This window comes from Hippocampus zosterae, chromosome 11, assembly GCF_025434085.1.
Source record: "Hippocampus zosterae strain Florida chromosome 11, ASM2543408v3, whole genome shotgun sequence".
NCBI lineage: Eukaryota > Metazoa > Chordata > Actinopteri > Syngnathiformes > Syngnathidae > Hippocampus > Hippocampus zosterae.
The window spans coordinates 5,222,015-5,238,799 of NC_067461.1; the positions used below are offsets into that span (position 1 = coordinate 5,222,015).

The 16,785-nt window shown below is 43.8% G+C and overlaps 1 protein-coding gene across 4 annotated transcripts in view; it reads right to left on the reverse strand.

The window, feature by feature from the left end:
- The window catches only part of LOC127610106 (protocadherin-15-like), a 211,857-nt gene that overhangs the window by 81,959 nt on the left and 113,113 nt on the right, over window positions 1-16,785 (reverse strand). For all 4 annotated transcript variants that reach the window (XM_052079848.1, XM_052079846.1, XM_052079845.1 and 1 more), the window contains 6 exons: window positions 13,718-13,924; window positions 11,346-11,480; window positions 8,566-8,715; window positions 6,218-6,411; window positions 5,145-5,277; window positions 4,911-4,990 (listed from right to left, as the gene is read on the reverse strand). In XM_052079848.1, the coding sequence (XP_051935808.1) occupies window positions 4,911-4,990; window positions 5,145-5,277; window positions 6,218-6,411; window positions 8,566-8,715; window positions 11,346-11,480; window positions 13,718-13,924 (899 nt within the window). The remainder of the gene's footprint in view (window positions 1-4,910; window positions 4,991-5,144; window positions 5,278-6,217; window positions 6,412-8,565; window positions 8,716-11,345; window positions 11,481-13,717; window positions 13,925-16,785) is intronic.

The following is a 16,785-nucleotide window of genomic DNA, read 5'->3' on the forward strand; positions in this document are numbered from 1 at the left end:
GCAACTCCCCGTCGTACTGTTCTCTTCCTTTACGGTTCAAATTGAAGGCTGCTGTGGACCACACGTGACTAACTGAGTGACCTTTTTATTCATGAATAGCGTTTGGTCATTATATTCTTCACTTGTGCTCCAGGTAGCTCTAAATCCAGGGCACCGATATGTACTTGTCATAAATAAAGTAACAAGCAAAATGACCTGTTTTATACCATGTACTGTGTTTGAAAATGTCTCTAAACAGGCTTTAAAATTATACCAAACACGAGGCAGTCAGTCTATGGTGTGTTTACTGATTTTTTATTTTATTTTATTTTTTGCATCTGTTGTTGTATTTTATTTTTTTTTTTTTTAATGCGGGTTTACAATGACCAAAACATAAATCTTTGGCATTTTACATTCAAAATTATTTGGTTAGACTAAACATTTCGGTCTTTAAAAATGGTTTTATTATCGTTTATTCCGTGTGTCATTTTTCACATACAAACATACATTGGGAGTAACAAACAGCTTAACGCAAGCACGCATGACATCGTATTTGGAGAGCCATGTGAGTCTTCTTTTGTGATTTTTTTTTCCGATCATCTTCCATTTCTTGGCAGCGAAAGAAATATTAAAAACTCGTTTGTGAGGCAGAGAACTAGCGCAGTAGCTTACCAGCATGGCTAGCATGAGTTTGTTTGTAGTAGCGACTCCTCTTTCTGACAAATGAGTGAGTACCTTCAGTGCTGTCTGTTATGTTTGGTTGTATTTAAGTGAAAAAGGAATGATTTTTTTTCTTCATCCAAATCTGAGTATTGATCGGCTCCACATTTGTAGTGGGGAAAAAGCGAGACAACAGATACTGTAATTCAGCAGATGATGCTCTATTGGCGGTGGATGAGATGCAAATGAGGGAAGGAGGGGAGGGGGCGGTTTAAGCAAAAAAAAACAAAAAAAAAGGCCCCTGGCATGATGAATGTACAACTGTCATGCTAATGATTCACTTCAGACAGGATTAATGGCCATAAATTGACTTGTGTCCCACATTTCGGAATGATACATTGACCATTGTTCAGATTTACGGGGATAAATGATGTCGTGGAAGAATGTGGATCAATATATACAGCGTGGAGGTATGATATGATACCGAGACATAGACGGCATCAATCAAACCTCCGGCCTCCAGATAAGTCATTTTCTGTGAACGTAGCAGATGATTCCTCTATCGCATATGTGGAAACGGCTAATTTACGGTTATCCTGCTGGAAATAGTCTTCACAAGACGGTACAATGTGGTCATAAAAAGAAGGACATGCTCAGCGGCCACACTAGACGGGGCGTGTCTTTGAATTATGATCTTTGCCACCATTAGCGACTCAGTATGGGTCTCTTTGCGATGAGGAATCTGATCAACCGGCCGCGGTTTACATTGACTGAACACACTTAGAACCTCTGCTCTGGTATAAGTACAAGAATATATTAGAATGCAAGACATCTAACATTGCTCGCCATCCCAGACGAGGCCTTAGAGCAGGGGTCGGGAACCTATGGCTGGCGAGCCAAGTGCGGTTCTTTTGATGATTGCATCTGGCTCGCAGATAAAATAAAATATTCTCGTTTGTTTAATCCATCCATCGATTTTTCACTTCTCATGTCCTGTCCAGGGCGGCGGTTGGCGGCAGGAGCAATTTCAATTGGATGATACTGGTCTACGTTGGCCGTTGCTTGGTAACAGGTAAACGCCCCCTTTTGAATCAGCCCGCTCGGTCATTAGCTCAAAGCGAATCCTTCGACGAATATGGTACACTTCAGGACGAACGGACTAAAGGATTCGCCTTTGTGGAGGGAACGGGTTCTGCGGTGTGGCTAATTTGCAATGACAGAATACCATCGAAGAAACGGTCAAATGTGAAGCGGCACTTTGACACGCGCCATGCTACGTTAGCATCAAAATACCCTGCGGGAGACAGCAGAAAGGAAACGTGCGAGCTACTGAGCAGGGTGTAAGCTAGCCAGCAGCAACTCCGCGTATGGACCCGGCAAGCTGACTTTACAGTAATTCCGCGAGCTTCGCTGGATCTTTAGCAATCGTGACGAACGGAAAAAAAAATCACCTTAATGGTGAGTATTATAAAAAAATTATTGAAAAGACTCCATTCAGAGGCTTATTATTCATTCATTCATTCATCTTCCGAGCCGCTTGATCCTCACTAGGGTTGCGGGGGGTGCTGGAGCCTATCCCAGCTGTCTTCGGCCAGTAGGCGGGGGACACCCTGAATCCGTTGCCAGCCAATCGCAGGGCACACAGAAACGAACAACCATTCGCACTCACACTCACACCTAGGGACAATTTAGAGTGTTCAATCAGCCTGCCACGCATGTTTTTGGAATGTGGGAGGAAACCGGAGCACCCGGAGAAAACCCACGCAGGCCCGGGGAGAACATGCAAACTCCACACAGGGAGGCCGGAGCTGGAATCGAACCCGGTACCTCTGCACTGTGAAGCCGACGTGCTAACCACTGGACTACCGGGCCGCCCCATATTATATATATATATATATATATACACACACACACACACACACACACACTGTATATATGGCTCTCACTGAAATACATTTCCAAATACTTTGCTTTCATGGCTCTCTTAGCTCAGCTGCTATGGCGACCATCTCTCGCATCCCCTCTCAGGGGAACGTGCGCTGTTGATAAGAACAGAAGGGCTGGAGTGCTCATTTTTCATAATAGCTCAACGCAAGCAGCGGCATACGCAGAGTGTCGTCGTCTGGAAATGCAGCAGTGCGAGAATCTCGCGGGACAGAATTTAAGGCTTGAAAAATGACAAACCTCAGTGGGTGTGTTGTATGCACAACTTAACAAGAGTAGAAGCTAATCAGTCTTCATTCAGAGTTCTGCCATATCGGCATCTGCTTGGCCATTTGTGAAGAATTTTAAAACGTAGCCCGACCCGCCGTGCTGCGCTACTTTCGTATACCATAAGAGATGATCAGATGTGCCAGGAATAGACGCAGCCAGCGCTGCACTTGATTGAACCGACAAAAAGAAAATACACGCACATTAAACAGATTCATTCAATAGCTGCACAGCTACTGTTGCCAAGGCACTCAATGCCCAGACTGGCGAACATTTTACAACAGCCAAACCGACACTATCATTTGACTCCCACGTCACTCACCAGGCAAGGCCCCCGCCGTTTAAGGCCACATCCTGATTTTCCAAACATCACTACTATTTCATAAGCGTGCGACTTAACTTTCAGGCACATTGCCGACCAAAGACAACATATCTAGTTGTTGTTAGCATTCAAGCCGCCGCCAGCTGCTAGCTGGCGGCGGCTAGCAGCTAGCAGTACAATCTATTCATCTTCCTAACCACTTGATCCTCACTAGGGTCGCGGGGGAGGGGGGTGCTGGAGCCTATCCCAGCTGTCTCCGGGCAGTAGGCGGGGGACACCCTGAATCGGTTGCCAGCCAATCGCAGGGCACACAGAGACGAACAACCATCCACGCTCACACTCACACCTAGGGACAATTTAGAGCGTTCAATCAGCCTGCCATGCATATTTTTGGAATGTGGGAGGAAACCGGAGCACCCGGAGAAAACCCACGCAGGCCCGGGGAGAACATGCAAACTCCACACAGGAAGGCCGGAGCTGGAATCGAACCCGGTACCTCTGCACTGTGAAGCCGACGTGCTAACCACTGGACTACCGGGCCGTCCAGTACAATCTAATGAGTTCCAATACAAACCTTATATAAAAATCTTAATGGAAAAAGTATAAAGATCTCATTCTGGACTGGTTGCCGGTAAATTCCAGGACCCCTGAAGAAACAAACGACGACAATACATCTAGTGAAACTGAAGTCAGGTGAGTGGGCTATGACGCAGTCGATGGGTGAGAACCGACAACAGGCATCGGTATCATGCTTATGGTATGGGGTCAGGTGGAAGCTGACGATACCAGCGACCGATACTTAAGGCAATAAAAATTCAAATCTGGCACTCTCATTGGAATATAATTTGTGGCTACTTCACTCACCTCTCTAGATAACTTCTGTTGTTTGGTGGCACAACAGAAATAAAAGTGACTTTTGAGGCATATAGCGCTATCCACAAGGAAGTCCGGCAGCTCAAGTCTCCTCGCGTCTTGACCCTCGAAATGGACTTCCTCATTTACACGACGGTAAAATGGCACCTTAATATTTCATGGGCTTTCCTCGCCACGCGACAGGCAGCAGAGCATGGAGGATTTTTTTTTTTTCTTCTTCTGCCGATATTGATTTTGAGTCAGAGAACGTGGCTGGTGGGAAACTTCAGTTTGTGCTTCATGTCCCAGGAGGGACTAAAAGCGCACAGTGGCATTTTTAAGAGTTGGTCCGTTCTCAGGTTTAATATATGCAGTTGGATTATTTCTGCATAGCTTCCATGCTGCACCCAAACAGCCTTCCGGGACCCTCATTATCAGTCCACACACCAGCCGAACGGGGCTACTCGTTACTTCCCAGTTTTTGTTAGCCTGCACCATTGTACCCATTTCTAAAAAAGGACATTTTTCTAGCTTTTCCATCGAAGCTTTTTGCTTTCGTGTCAGCCTGTTGAGGCTTCCAATTTGTCCTGTGCTCATCTCGGCATTGGCAAAGGCTCTTGAAAAGAGGGCGGTTTCAGAGAGGAGAAAAGTTGCGGTGCAAGCAGCTCAAACTGCTCCTTCACTGAAATTCTCCTGGACTGCCAATTTTTCCGCCGGCTGTCTCATTGGGATGCTTTGCGGTGTGTCAAAGCAGGTAATTGTCCAAGTGTAACCACACTCCAACTAATAAATCTCAATAACCAATCTCCGGCGGACACCATTGCACATAACACCATTTTAGATCTCAGATTTCGCCCGAAGCCAGTACACAAAGCTGCAGACTTACGTTTCGGAGAGGTTGAACACCTTCTGCGAATCTCCGCTCAGAATGCGATATGCGATGGGGTCGTCTTCTCTGTCTGTGGCCTGGAGGGAGACGACAACGTACAACGGTGCAAGGCTGAGCAACCGAATTGAGGATCAACATATGGCTGGATGATAAGGAAGAGGGTTCGGGGTTTGGGTCGGGTGAGTCTCAATAATCCACAATGATGTTTTTATACAGAAATCAACACCTCACCTGCAGATTGAGCAGAATTGCGCCGATCCTTGTGGCTTCGCTCACCTCCAGGTTGTAAGTGAGCAGGGGGAAGCGCGGCGGGCTCTGGTTGTTGGGTGGCAACACTTCGATGTAGACGGTTGTGATGGAGCTCCTGGCAAGAGGACAGAAAAGAAAAAAAAAATACAGTCATACCTCGGTTTTCGACCATAATCCGTTCCAGGAGGCTGTACGAAAACGGATTTGCTCGAAAACCAAAACCATGCTCTTTTTTTGGAAAAAATAATCTTTATTGAACTCGGCTGCTCACAATGGAACGCTACATGAGGAAGCTTCATTTAAGGAAGGCGAGAGGAGTCGAGTGGCGCATTCAAGTGCGCTCAGTTTGGTCGAGAACCGATTTTCGGTCGTAATCCGAGGCATTAAAAAAAAAAAAATACAAAATTGAAATTTTTGCTCGAAAACCGATTTGGTCGAGAACAGAGACGTTCAAAAACCGAGGTTTGACTGTAGCAGCAACAACAACAAGGTGATGACAGTTAGCAAAAGCTAACAAAATTAATTCAACTCAAAAAATGTCCATAAAACGAATGTCATCATGCATCCATTTAAAAAAAAGATTCATTTTGGTAGTGCTGTAAAACCGTACAGAAAAGGGAAGGCCATACTTTATTACATAATCGTTTGTGACCTTATTTTATTAATTTATTTATTTTTTTTGCACTCAAACACTCCATGTTAATAAAACTAATACTAAAACTAATAAAAACTCTCCAAACGCTTGCTCTAAAAACCAATTAAGAGCAACTCAATCCAAAAACAAGAGTCGAAACTAAATAATAATATTAATAAACTAAATTAATAATATTATTAATATATTAATAATAATATATTAATAATAATTAATATAATAATAATAATAAATTTATAACTAAATAATAAAACTAATAATAAATAATAACTCACTAAAATCCCGAACTATGACAACGGCGCCAGCCAGCCTTCCATCCATCTGTCCATCCAACCCTGGCGCAGGTTTTCAGTTTATTTAGTTTGAGAGTGCTGCGTTGGAATTTGCGTGCATGCGAGCGTACCTTCTCAGGGACACCGGCGCGTTGTCGGACGCCCTGACGGTCAGCGCGAAGGATCGTCCGACGGCGAGGGTGACGCCGGGTGCCACTGTGATGCGACCCGTGCGATTATTAACGACAAAGTGTCCCTGAGCCCCGGCCAGGATCTCGTAGGTCACCAGTCCGTTGAGTCCCTCGTCAGCGTCCTCCGCCGTTAACTTTTGACGAAGGAAGACAGAAAGAAGCAGGCGCATCAACTCGACACTTTGAAAGCCACTCGAGCGTGGAAATGACTTGAACCGGTTTTGATGTCAGGGTACTACCAAACAGAAAAGCGAGCTTTGTTCTGCATCATTAAAGGTATAGATGTTGCATTGAAGATAAATCCTCGCAGCCTGTTGAGATTCGAGCTCAATAAAAGTTTGGATGGCGCCAAAATGGATCGTGCGCTTTTGAAATGAAAGCGTAAAGCTCGGGTTCTCGCTTTGATTTCCAAACGCATTAGTCCGGATATTCGTGAATTTTCATTCCTGAACCAAGCGCACCTTGTTTTAACATACAAGTCGGCGCATCAAACATAAAACATCAGCAGCAGCCCGAGAGAACCTGCCTGCTTTTTACCCTCTTTCATAAAGGGCTTATAAAATCCGGTTAAGCGCTCACGCCGAACACGCCATGGCCGCTGGCCTCATTTCGCGGAGGCCAAACGGACATTCTTTTTTAAAACAGATTAAACTCGACCTTTCCGAGTCGGACAGAAAGACAAACGAGCAAAGTCGAACTACGAATGGAGAGGAAATGAAAAAGATTGAAGTCTCCGCATGAGTGGATTTAGCCGAACGGTGTTACGGATTCACATTTTTAGGACGCGCTTGCAGCAAACAAAGAAAGGTCTTCTATTCATTCTTTTCATTTAACTATCTTTTTTTTTAATTCTCAGATGATTCATCGGTTGTCAGAATTCTATTCTGCCAAATATTGAAATCGGCCTCCCAAAATAAAAATGTTAGACGGCCTCATATTTATGGTTGTGACCAGATAGGGGTGAAATAAATCCGCCACTGAAGGCCAAATGAACATTAAATTTAACTAGCCAGTGCGGCTTTTGTGCCATTGGCTTATTTTCCACCATAAAGCCCTTTTGCACAGCGTGGAATAAATAATTGGCTCCAATTTACTCCTTGCCACCCCCTACAGCTGTCTACATAATGCACTTGCACGCAGCAGTGCCAGTGGTAAACATTTGTCGACCTCTGGTAATCTCATACTGCCTATATACATTCCGAATCTCAAACAAACCTCACGACCTATTGATTCCTTTTTTTTTTCAAACCGGAGTGCGTAAAGACAATATTAGTCATCCAGCATGGATGCTTGCCCCTCGACAGCCGCGATGAATCCCAGAGGGGGCATCCTCCGGTTGTTTATGATACGGTCGAAAAGACAGCAACAAGTGTTCTTGCGCTGTAATAGGTCCCTGTGCTTGGCTCGGATAATTCAATACTGCTAATGGTAACTTCATTTTGGAGTATTATGCACGAAAAGAAAAAGTCATGAAAGGACTGGCTATTGCTTTTTGCTGTAACCGAGTAATATAAAAAAATGTGCCTTGAGATACGGGTTTAATTCATTAATTCAGACTCAGAAATCAATGCACCATCAAAACAATTCACCACGACACCCGCTGACCCCCCCTACCCCCCCGCCCACCACCCCTGGAAAATTTACTCTTTGCCACTCATACAGCTGGATAAGGATTTTGTTGTAATTCAATTCATTGTCGTACTCCCTCTGCTGTGCCTGCCTTGGCCACCGGGAGGCACTATAATCCAGGCATGTAGACACAAAAACAGAAGAGTTGGACTTGTTTTACTTCTACTTTTACTCAGTAAGGTCGGGTAATATTTAGTGTTTAATATCTTTTCCTCAATGGATTTTAAAACCGCGACGATCAACGCAAGCTGCGATTGACATTTTCCATTCAATGTGAACATGAAGCTAGCAAGCCAATCTTCAGGGAACACTAATTGATTGTTTTAAACACACCGTGTGTAATTTTCTTAGTTTTTAGTTCCGATTAAAAGTCAATTTCAACTGTAGGTGGCAAGACACAACTAAATCCTCTTTTTGAAGAACTGTTCACTATCAGCCAACATGCTGCTGGCGGAAAAGTCGGTTGAGTTCACAGCCACCATATTGCTCGCAAGTCAGAGCAACAAAAAAAAAAAAAGAATCAAAAATCAGCTGGAGACACATTTTCTTTCTATTCACTCATTGTGAACCAGTATACAATCAGAACTATTTTAAAGTGGTCGCGGGTTGCCGAGAGAATCGTACCAGCGGGCGGAAATGTTTTTGTACGGACTCATTACCTGCAGCACCGTCTCCCCGGGTTGCATGTCAGTGAATAAGTCCACGCTGTAGGACACTTGAGCAAACGTGGGCGCATTGTCATTGGCGTCGACGACTAAGATGTTGACGGTGACGGGGCCGCTCCGTTGGACGCCGTCCGATGCCACCATCTGTGCAGACGACACACATATTTGCGGGGTCGATTTGCCGTGGCCTTCCGAGACAGATGACTACACATCTGATGAGAGAATCTCAAACAGGTGCTGCAGAAATGACCTTAAAGGAGGTTCAGGCTTGTAGATGCATCACCACAATAAGATTTGAGATCTAGATTTGTACTGTCAGGTTGTACAAAAATAAGACAGTTTTATTGTTTTATTGTTGTATATTTGTTTATTGGGGCTCAACAGTATTAGGATTAGTGATGTGGTTGAGAAACTAGTGTTTTAAATATTACATGATGATTATATTTAGGGGAGGCCCGGTAGTCCAGTGGTTAGCACGTCGGCTTCACAGTGCAGAGGTACCGGGTTCGATTCCAGCTCCGGCCTCCCTGTGTGGAGTTTGCATGTTCTCCCCGGGCCTGCGTGGGTTTTCTCCGGGTGCTCCGGTTTCCTCCCACATTCCAAAAATATGCATGGCAGGCTGATTGAACACTCTAAATTGTCCCTAGGTGGGAGTGTGAGTGCGAATGGTTGTTCGTCTCTGTGTGCCCTGCGATTGGCTGGCAACCGATTCAGGGTGTCCCCCGCCTACTGCCCGGAGACAGCTGGGATAGGCTCCAGCACCCCCCGCGACCCTAGTGAGGATCAAGCGGTTAGGAAGATTATATTTAGTGGCGGCCAAATACCAATAACAGGTATTGACAATAGGGGGGGGGGGGGGGGGGAACAGCCTTTTTATAAGGTATTGGGTACTCACAGATGGCGCTGATACCAGACACTGGTCCTTAAAATTCTCATATCAAGATCACGTTTATATCATTTAGAATCATAACAATTCATACACTATGTATGTATCCATATTTAACTAAATCTATACAATATGTACAATTATGTATTTAATATTTTAGGATTATATATCCATATTTTTTTTTTTATTCACATTTTTTTGTTAAAGTTAAAAAAAATGAGATGAGGACATGTTTCAGATTTCTGTGAGTAGATATGGTATTTACATTCATCCATTTATTGTTCTTTGTAATAAGCTTTAAATTGAACTACTAGTTTCATTGAAGGACCGGTTCATTCCAGATGGAGGAGATATATGCAAGTTTATTAAATGGACATGTCACATTATTTTTTTTCACATACTGTACATATTTAAAAAAAAATTGTATTCCTGATGATTATAGTCACAGTCTTATCACAACTAGCCGTAAATCAATGAAAGAAGGAAAAAAGTGCAAACAAATTTCTGGTCAAACTGAAACTGCGTAATTTATTCAACGCTTCAATCAGATTGGCCCCTATGTAGCCGATGAGTAATAACAACAGAATGCAAATATTTGAACATGAATGCTCTTTTGCAACGGGCTTTTTCCCATCTGCCCTTTGCTAAATGAATACTGTATGTGCAATAAACCAAGTGAGTGCAGTTTTATGACAACATGCTTTGCATATTTGCTTTTGACGCAAGGTTAATCTGTCAGGAGAAGGATGTGTTTAGTAAATTGAGAACTTTACGAGCAGCATGTAGGAGTGATTTTAACGCTGCTCGTATAAAGCTTCACCTGCAGGACAACCTGTAAATGAATCAAAAAGGATTTAAATGGATTTTTCTTTCGGGGGTTTTTGCTCACCATATTGACTGCGCTGATCATCAGGATTTGGCAGAGACATTAGAAAAATGTGGTGAGTTGAGCGATTAAATAAAATGAGAGAATCAATTCTCATCGAATCATTCTATACCCAATTTTGCCTTTTTTCTGATGAGGCACCACTTCATATTATCGGACCCACTGGACCAAGTGCTCGTCTCATTTAAAGCCTGGTAATTAAAAAAGAAAACAAAACAATTGGCTTCTTTTTAACTAAAAAAGTCAGCTTGACACCATAACTTTTCAAGTCAGGTCCAAGTAGATAAAATGATGTTAGCCGCCCGCTAGGCTAAGTGCTAGTGGCACAGGTTAAAATAAGTTTGTGGCTTAAAGGTGGCACACTAGAATTTTTAATTGCTTTTTTACAAATACGGTTGGGCTGCATTTTGTAAATCATATGAGCTCGGTACAAATTAAATGTAATGTATTTAGTTCTGAGACATGTTTATTTTCATGTAATTCCACTGTTGGCCACCGGAAAGCACAGTATTTTTGAACACTGTAGAATGGAGATAAGAGTCTCAACAAGAAGTAGGCTTGTTATAAGGTGATTCTAATTTTTGCTGAAAATTGAACGTGAAATCATCTTTAATCCTGCTTTTTATGCCTACAGATTTTTTTTTTCATTTTTCAATGCGTGTATAAAAGATCCACTTTCTGAACACAACACCGTTTTTTTCAATGGTGTTAGTGTATGGCGGTCGTCATAAGGTGCTTCTGTTTTCTCTGCTTTTCTCTGTTGTGTTTGTAAATGCTTGCCTTACGTATGAAATGTGCTATAGAAATAAAACCGCCTTGCCTTGACACATTTGCGAGAACATACTGTACATTGCCCTCGATTGGCTAAGAAAGTTTCCATTATGCCAGACGCGCCTGCCCCTGACTCCGTCTGCTCTGACCATCGACTCGACAAACAAACAAAAGGAGATCCAGGTCAAAGGTAGGCAGTAATTTACTGCGCCCAGTAGGAACGGAGCATACCGTGAACGTGTAGGTCATCTGCTTCTCCCGGTCGACGGGTTTCAGCAGCCTCAGGTAGCGGATTATGCCAGTAGGGGTCAGACTGAAGATGGTCGTGTAGTCGTCCAGGGTTATCTTCAACATGGGGTCTTGAGTCTTGCAGTCGTGGAGATATGGAATATAACAAGAAATGCGTTACCATGGCCAAATGGAAGCTTCGTCTCCCTTCCAAGGCTGAGGAAGGCAAACTCCTCCTCGTGAGGAGTGGGAGGAAGGATGGATCAATGTGTTTTTAACATGACAACATCAATAAAAGAATGATTTTTACTCAAACAACCACCTCCAGTTTCCTTTTTTCTTATTTTTTTCTTTTACAAAGTCGAATAAAATAAGATGCACGCTGGTGATGAACAATAGCTTTCGCAGAAGCGCCCAACTTATTTGTCTGCACGACCGTTGTGGTCATCGGCGCGTTCGATTCGCGTCTGTCTGCCTGCTTTGGTAAACACCACAACAGAGAGGGTTATCGATTACGTTCCGCGTCTCTACACATCACATTTTCTCCTGAAACGCATGGAAACAAAGCTGTTTTGAAAGGTGAACTGCAGGACGGCAGACGTCTGTTTGAGGAAGATATATGGTCCTCGGATCTCACAAACAGACCATTACGTTCTCAAACTCATGCCGGAAAGTTCACTTTTGACCGCTGACAACACACAGCAGGAATTCTGAATGCCAGAAAAGTATTTGAAGCACAGCAAAACACTCCAATAAAACCCACGCTTACATTGACATTTTCAGAATATTGCACTCGATAAAAGGTAAACCTTCACAAAAGAATGAGAGCTGTGTCCATAATGTTGCCGCAGTTTGCAGAGATGTTATTTTAATAATCTGCCACATTTTTCCTCTTTATGTCACTTAATATTGAATAGACTTACAAATGCAGTGCAGCTCTAAACCACCGCATTTTCTGCACTATAAGGCACACCTATACGCATTTGATTTTCTCAAAAGTCAACAGTGCGCCTTAGCATCCAATGTGCCTTATATGTGGATCGATATTCTCATTTCTTGGACGTAGTAAATTGTCTTTGTTACAGCTGCAGCGGTTGTGAAAGCTCTATATAAATAAAGCTGAACTCTCAGGACCTTTCATCTCGACTTGGCGCAAAAGCCGACGGTGCGCCTTATCATGCGATGCGCCTTATATATGGATCCGTGTTCTGATTTCTTGGATGTAGTATTTTAAGTGTTCTGTAAAATGTGTTGTTCCAGCTGCAGCGATTGAGAAAGCTCTGGAAAAATAAACCTGTATTATATTCTATTCCCTAAAGCGTAGCTCCATCTAGTGGATGCATAATGCAACCGCAGCCACCACCGTAGCTTCTACTATATGCGCCGTATAATGCACGCACCCAATATATGAAAACAGTTTTAAAATAGGCCATTCATTGAAGGTGTGCCTTATAGTGCAGAAGATACGGTAACCACAAACTAAATTCTTACCTCTTTGGGATACTTTTGTTCATACTCATTCAATATTCTTAATTAGCATAGGTTGTTCTTTTCATTTTTATTTTTATCCAGCAGCAACATTATAATACTCAGTGATTGGCTGGCGAGCAGCTCAGGATGGAGGGCTGAACGGAATGTGCCATAATCTACTTAATGGCATGAGAAATGTGTTTGGGAAGTGTAGTAGTAGCGGCAACTAATACGAGTGCTAAGTAGTACGGGCGTTGTAGTAGCTTTAGCAAGTGACTCCAAGTGACTGCGCATTATTGTGTCATTGGATTGTGCAGGTGGACGTACAAAAAAAAAAAAAAAAAAAAACAAGTGTCAGTTGAGCATCTCTATCACTGCAATCGTCAATAGTCAATAAGAGCTTCCCCATGCACAGGAAGGAGGGATGCCCTGAGTCAGATCCACCCGCCGGCTTCATTAGCCAGCAAATGAATCATCACCTATTTACTATCTGGCGCTAAATTTGCCCGTTATTAATCAGATGAGTGTCACCGTGGTAGATACTGCACATTCCACGGCACACTAAACCAAACTGAACTCAAATGCAGATTCAACAGAGTGTCATTAGGAGTTTTTACTGGCATGAATGAAGAAGCCATTCGGGTTGTGCTGCAGTCATCACCAATATGTGTAAATACTCAGGACATCCCCATGACATGCTTAAAATTCTGTAAATGGTTGTGCGTCGCAGCTTTTTGAAAGCCTCTCTTTTACCTACAGGAGTATCACCAAGAGCCAGCTACAATGATGACAAACATGGGAAATGACTCATGGAGGCAGGATGAATATGCATCATTATTTTTTCAGACATGTCTGATAGGGCATTGGCCATCATCAGTCGATGCTGCAGGGCAGACGATCCTTACCTCCTCGACGTCGTTATCCAGCGCAACGATCTCCAGCGGCGTGGTGAGATTGACCCCGGCCGAGATGGTGGTGCCCACGGGGGACGACTCGCTCACGTAACCCTGGTAGGTGACAAACTGGAAGTACGGCGCCTGGTTGTTCTCGTCGAGGATTTCGATGATGAGGTCGGCGTAGGCCGGCAGTGGGTGGCCGTTGTCCTGTTCGGCCTGAGAACAAAACGCAATATTGAGTTCAATCATTTTTTCCTATCCTTTATTTTTGTTGAAAAACTTTTTCCCGTTTAGAATAATAGCATTGCTTTGGTAATGTGTCCAAGCAAGGGGAGGAGTATCAAATACACAGGCAATAACCCTCTGTAAAAATAGTGCCTAGGCAATATCGAGTGGTATTTTGAGACCAAGAAAATATGTCAAAGTGAAAGAAGAGGCCATAGCACTGTCAGAAAGAAAATTAGTGCTTTGGCCCCATGCAGTTAGATCTTGGTGCAAAGAAAATATGTGAAAATGAAGGGAGGAGCTTCACTTACACACGGGCCTTGTCTAAAAGAAAAATAGTGCTGTGGCACCATCTAGTGGCATCGTTGTGCAACTGTACTATGTTGAAATTACCGGAGGAGCTTCATTTAGAAAGGCCACAAGCCTGTCTCAAAGAAAAGTATCGCGTTGGCACCGTAGTGGCATTTTGGGGCAAAACAGCTATGTTGATGTTACCAGAGGAGTTTCATTTACACAGGCCGCAAGCCCTGTCTATTAGAACAGTTTTTCGCATCATCTAATGGCATCTTGGTGCAAAGAAACTACGTTTAACTGAGGGGAGAAGCTTCAGTTAGAAAGGAAAAGTAGTAGTTTGGAACCATCTTGGTACAAATAAACTATATTGAAGTTAAATGAAGAGCTTCATTTTTTCCCTCTCCCTACCCAGCGTTTTCCTTTCTGAAGTCTGATTGTAATTTCCCCATTGCGGGACAAATAAAGTTAATCTTAATCTTAATTTACACAGGCCACAGACCCGTCTAAGAGAAAACTAGTGCTTTGGTGCCACCTAGTGGAATTTCGGTGCAAAGCAACTATGGTGAACTGAAAAGAGGAGCTTTAGCTTCGTCTGATGCTGTGCTTTGCTGCCAATTTGCAATCTCGGACATTGACAGCACACACTATCTTTACATACAATTTATGCCTGAGATGTTCAAATCCATTCACAATGTGTTTTAGAATTATATTTTAAGGAATGCAAACGCGCATGGAGTGAATGAGAGTCTTTTGAATTATTTTTATGAACGTGAGGAGGGGGCGGGTCTTGAATATGTGACGGCGAGCTTAGTTTTAGACGTATGTAGAGGCACTGAAAGATTGATGCCGCTTCAATAAAGGCGGGGAGGACGATACGCGATCCTTCCTCAGAATGTAATTTAAATGACGCAAAAAAGTTGGGCACATTTAATCAGCGATTCAGCGACGAACGCCACCTTAATAATTGGCACCGACGCCATTTTTTAGGCGAGCGGTCCTGTTAATTGGAGGCTTGGACTCCACAAGGCAAAGAGGCTTCCATGCACACGTAAACAGTCTGCGCACGCACATCGCTCACAATCAATGGAACCGAGCCGGCCTGTCTTTGATGAGTCTGAAAAAGGCTGCGGAAAACTTAATTCAATTCCAACTGTGACTTGGGATTTTGTTGATGCATTTTGGCAACGTGGGGCTTGCAAAAGCGGGCCACGGAGCTTCGCTCAACCCACCGTGAGAATCCATGAATCCATTTTCGATTGCAGCTCGATCGATTTTTATAACGCGCGTCATCCTGTCCGTGTATCCCCAAAATGTGACTCGGAAGCAGCGCAATCGGATCAAACTGAAGCAATGTCCTATTTCTGCTCGATCCTATTAGCGACCACCATACCACCCGCACCAAGAAGACATTATGACTGCCCCCTGGCCTCCCCCGCAAAAAAAGAGATCCGAGACCAATTCCGCACGTGGGCTCAATTTTGCCAGGCAGAGTGACAATTCAAATGTGGCTAAGGGTGGTGCTAATTGTTGAAAAGTGTGCGTATGATGATTCCACATCGCCGGTTATTCCGCCTTCAAGCTAGCAGAGGACGTTACCACGTGGTTTCACTGCCACCGCAAGGTCACACAGGACTGACTGTCTGCCTACACCCATACTCTCCTTACCCGGAGATCCAACGTGCTCTCTGAAAGGAAAAAAAAAAACCAACAAAAAAACCCCAAAAAACCACCCCGGATAAAATAGCTGTCATTGACCGATAAAGTGCGTGTGCCATCTCAACATTATAGTACATTTGAGCCTGATAAAAGACAGACAGGTGGTGCAGGGTTGCAGTGTTCTCTTGAGAGTCTACTCTTTAGCCGGGTTTTGCCGTATCTGGGAAGCGGCAGTAAATGACCTCCGGGAGATTCATTGCTTATCGCTTGCTTGCGTGTCTCCCAATCGCGTCATCCTTTAAAGTGTCACCGTAGATCGTTTTGTTTTCCTCTCCCGGTGTATGATAAGACCACTTGTCTGTGTGTACAACTCCATTTGTTCCGTTTTCAGAGGCACAGCGCCTCGAGTTGTGTTTTGATGCGGAGCGTTCTCAAGACACCCGTGGCTCATTTTCACACTGGTTCCTCAGCGACCATTCGCAAATGTGCTTCCCACCACTCAATCTCTGTCCACCACAACACCGAGCATGCTGCTCATGCATCTCCCAGTGTTCCTTCGTCCGCCTTTTCCTCTCAAGCCATCCTTCACAGTAAACAGCAAATTGATCTTTTCGGGGGTTCCAACGGTTGAAATTAGGATTCAGCTCAGAGAAGCTGACTTTTCCCTCTCCCATGAATCGTCACATCTACTTTGACTCGATCACCGAAGCGTGGCTCGAGATAAGGTAAGACAGCCTTCAGCCATTGAGGCTATCGATGTGGAACGGCTGGACTGGCCAACTCAAAGCAATCATAAAAAAAAAATGTAAAAAAATTTAAAAATCATACCCCAGGTTACAAACCTCCCCAGCACTGCAAGAACGTCTAATCCGAAACACTTCAACATGAACTGGACCAGCACT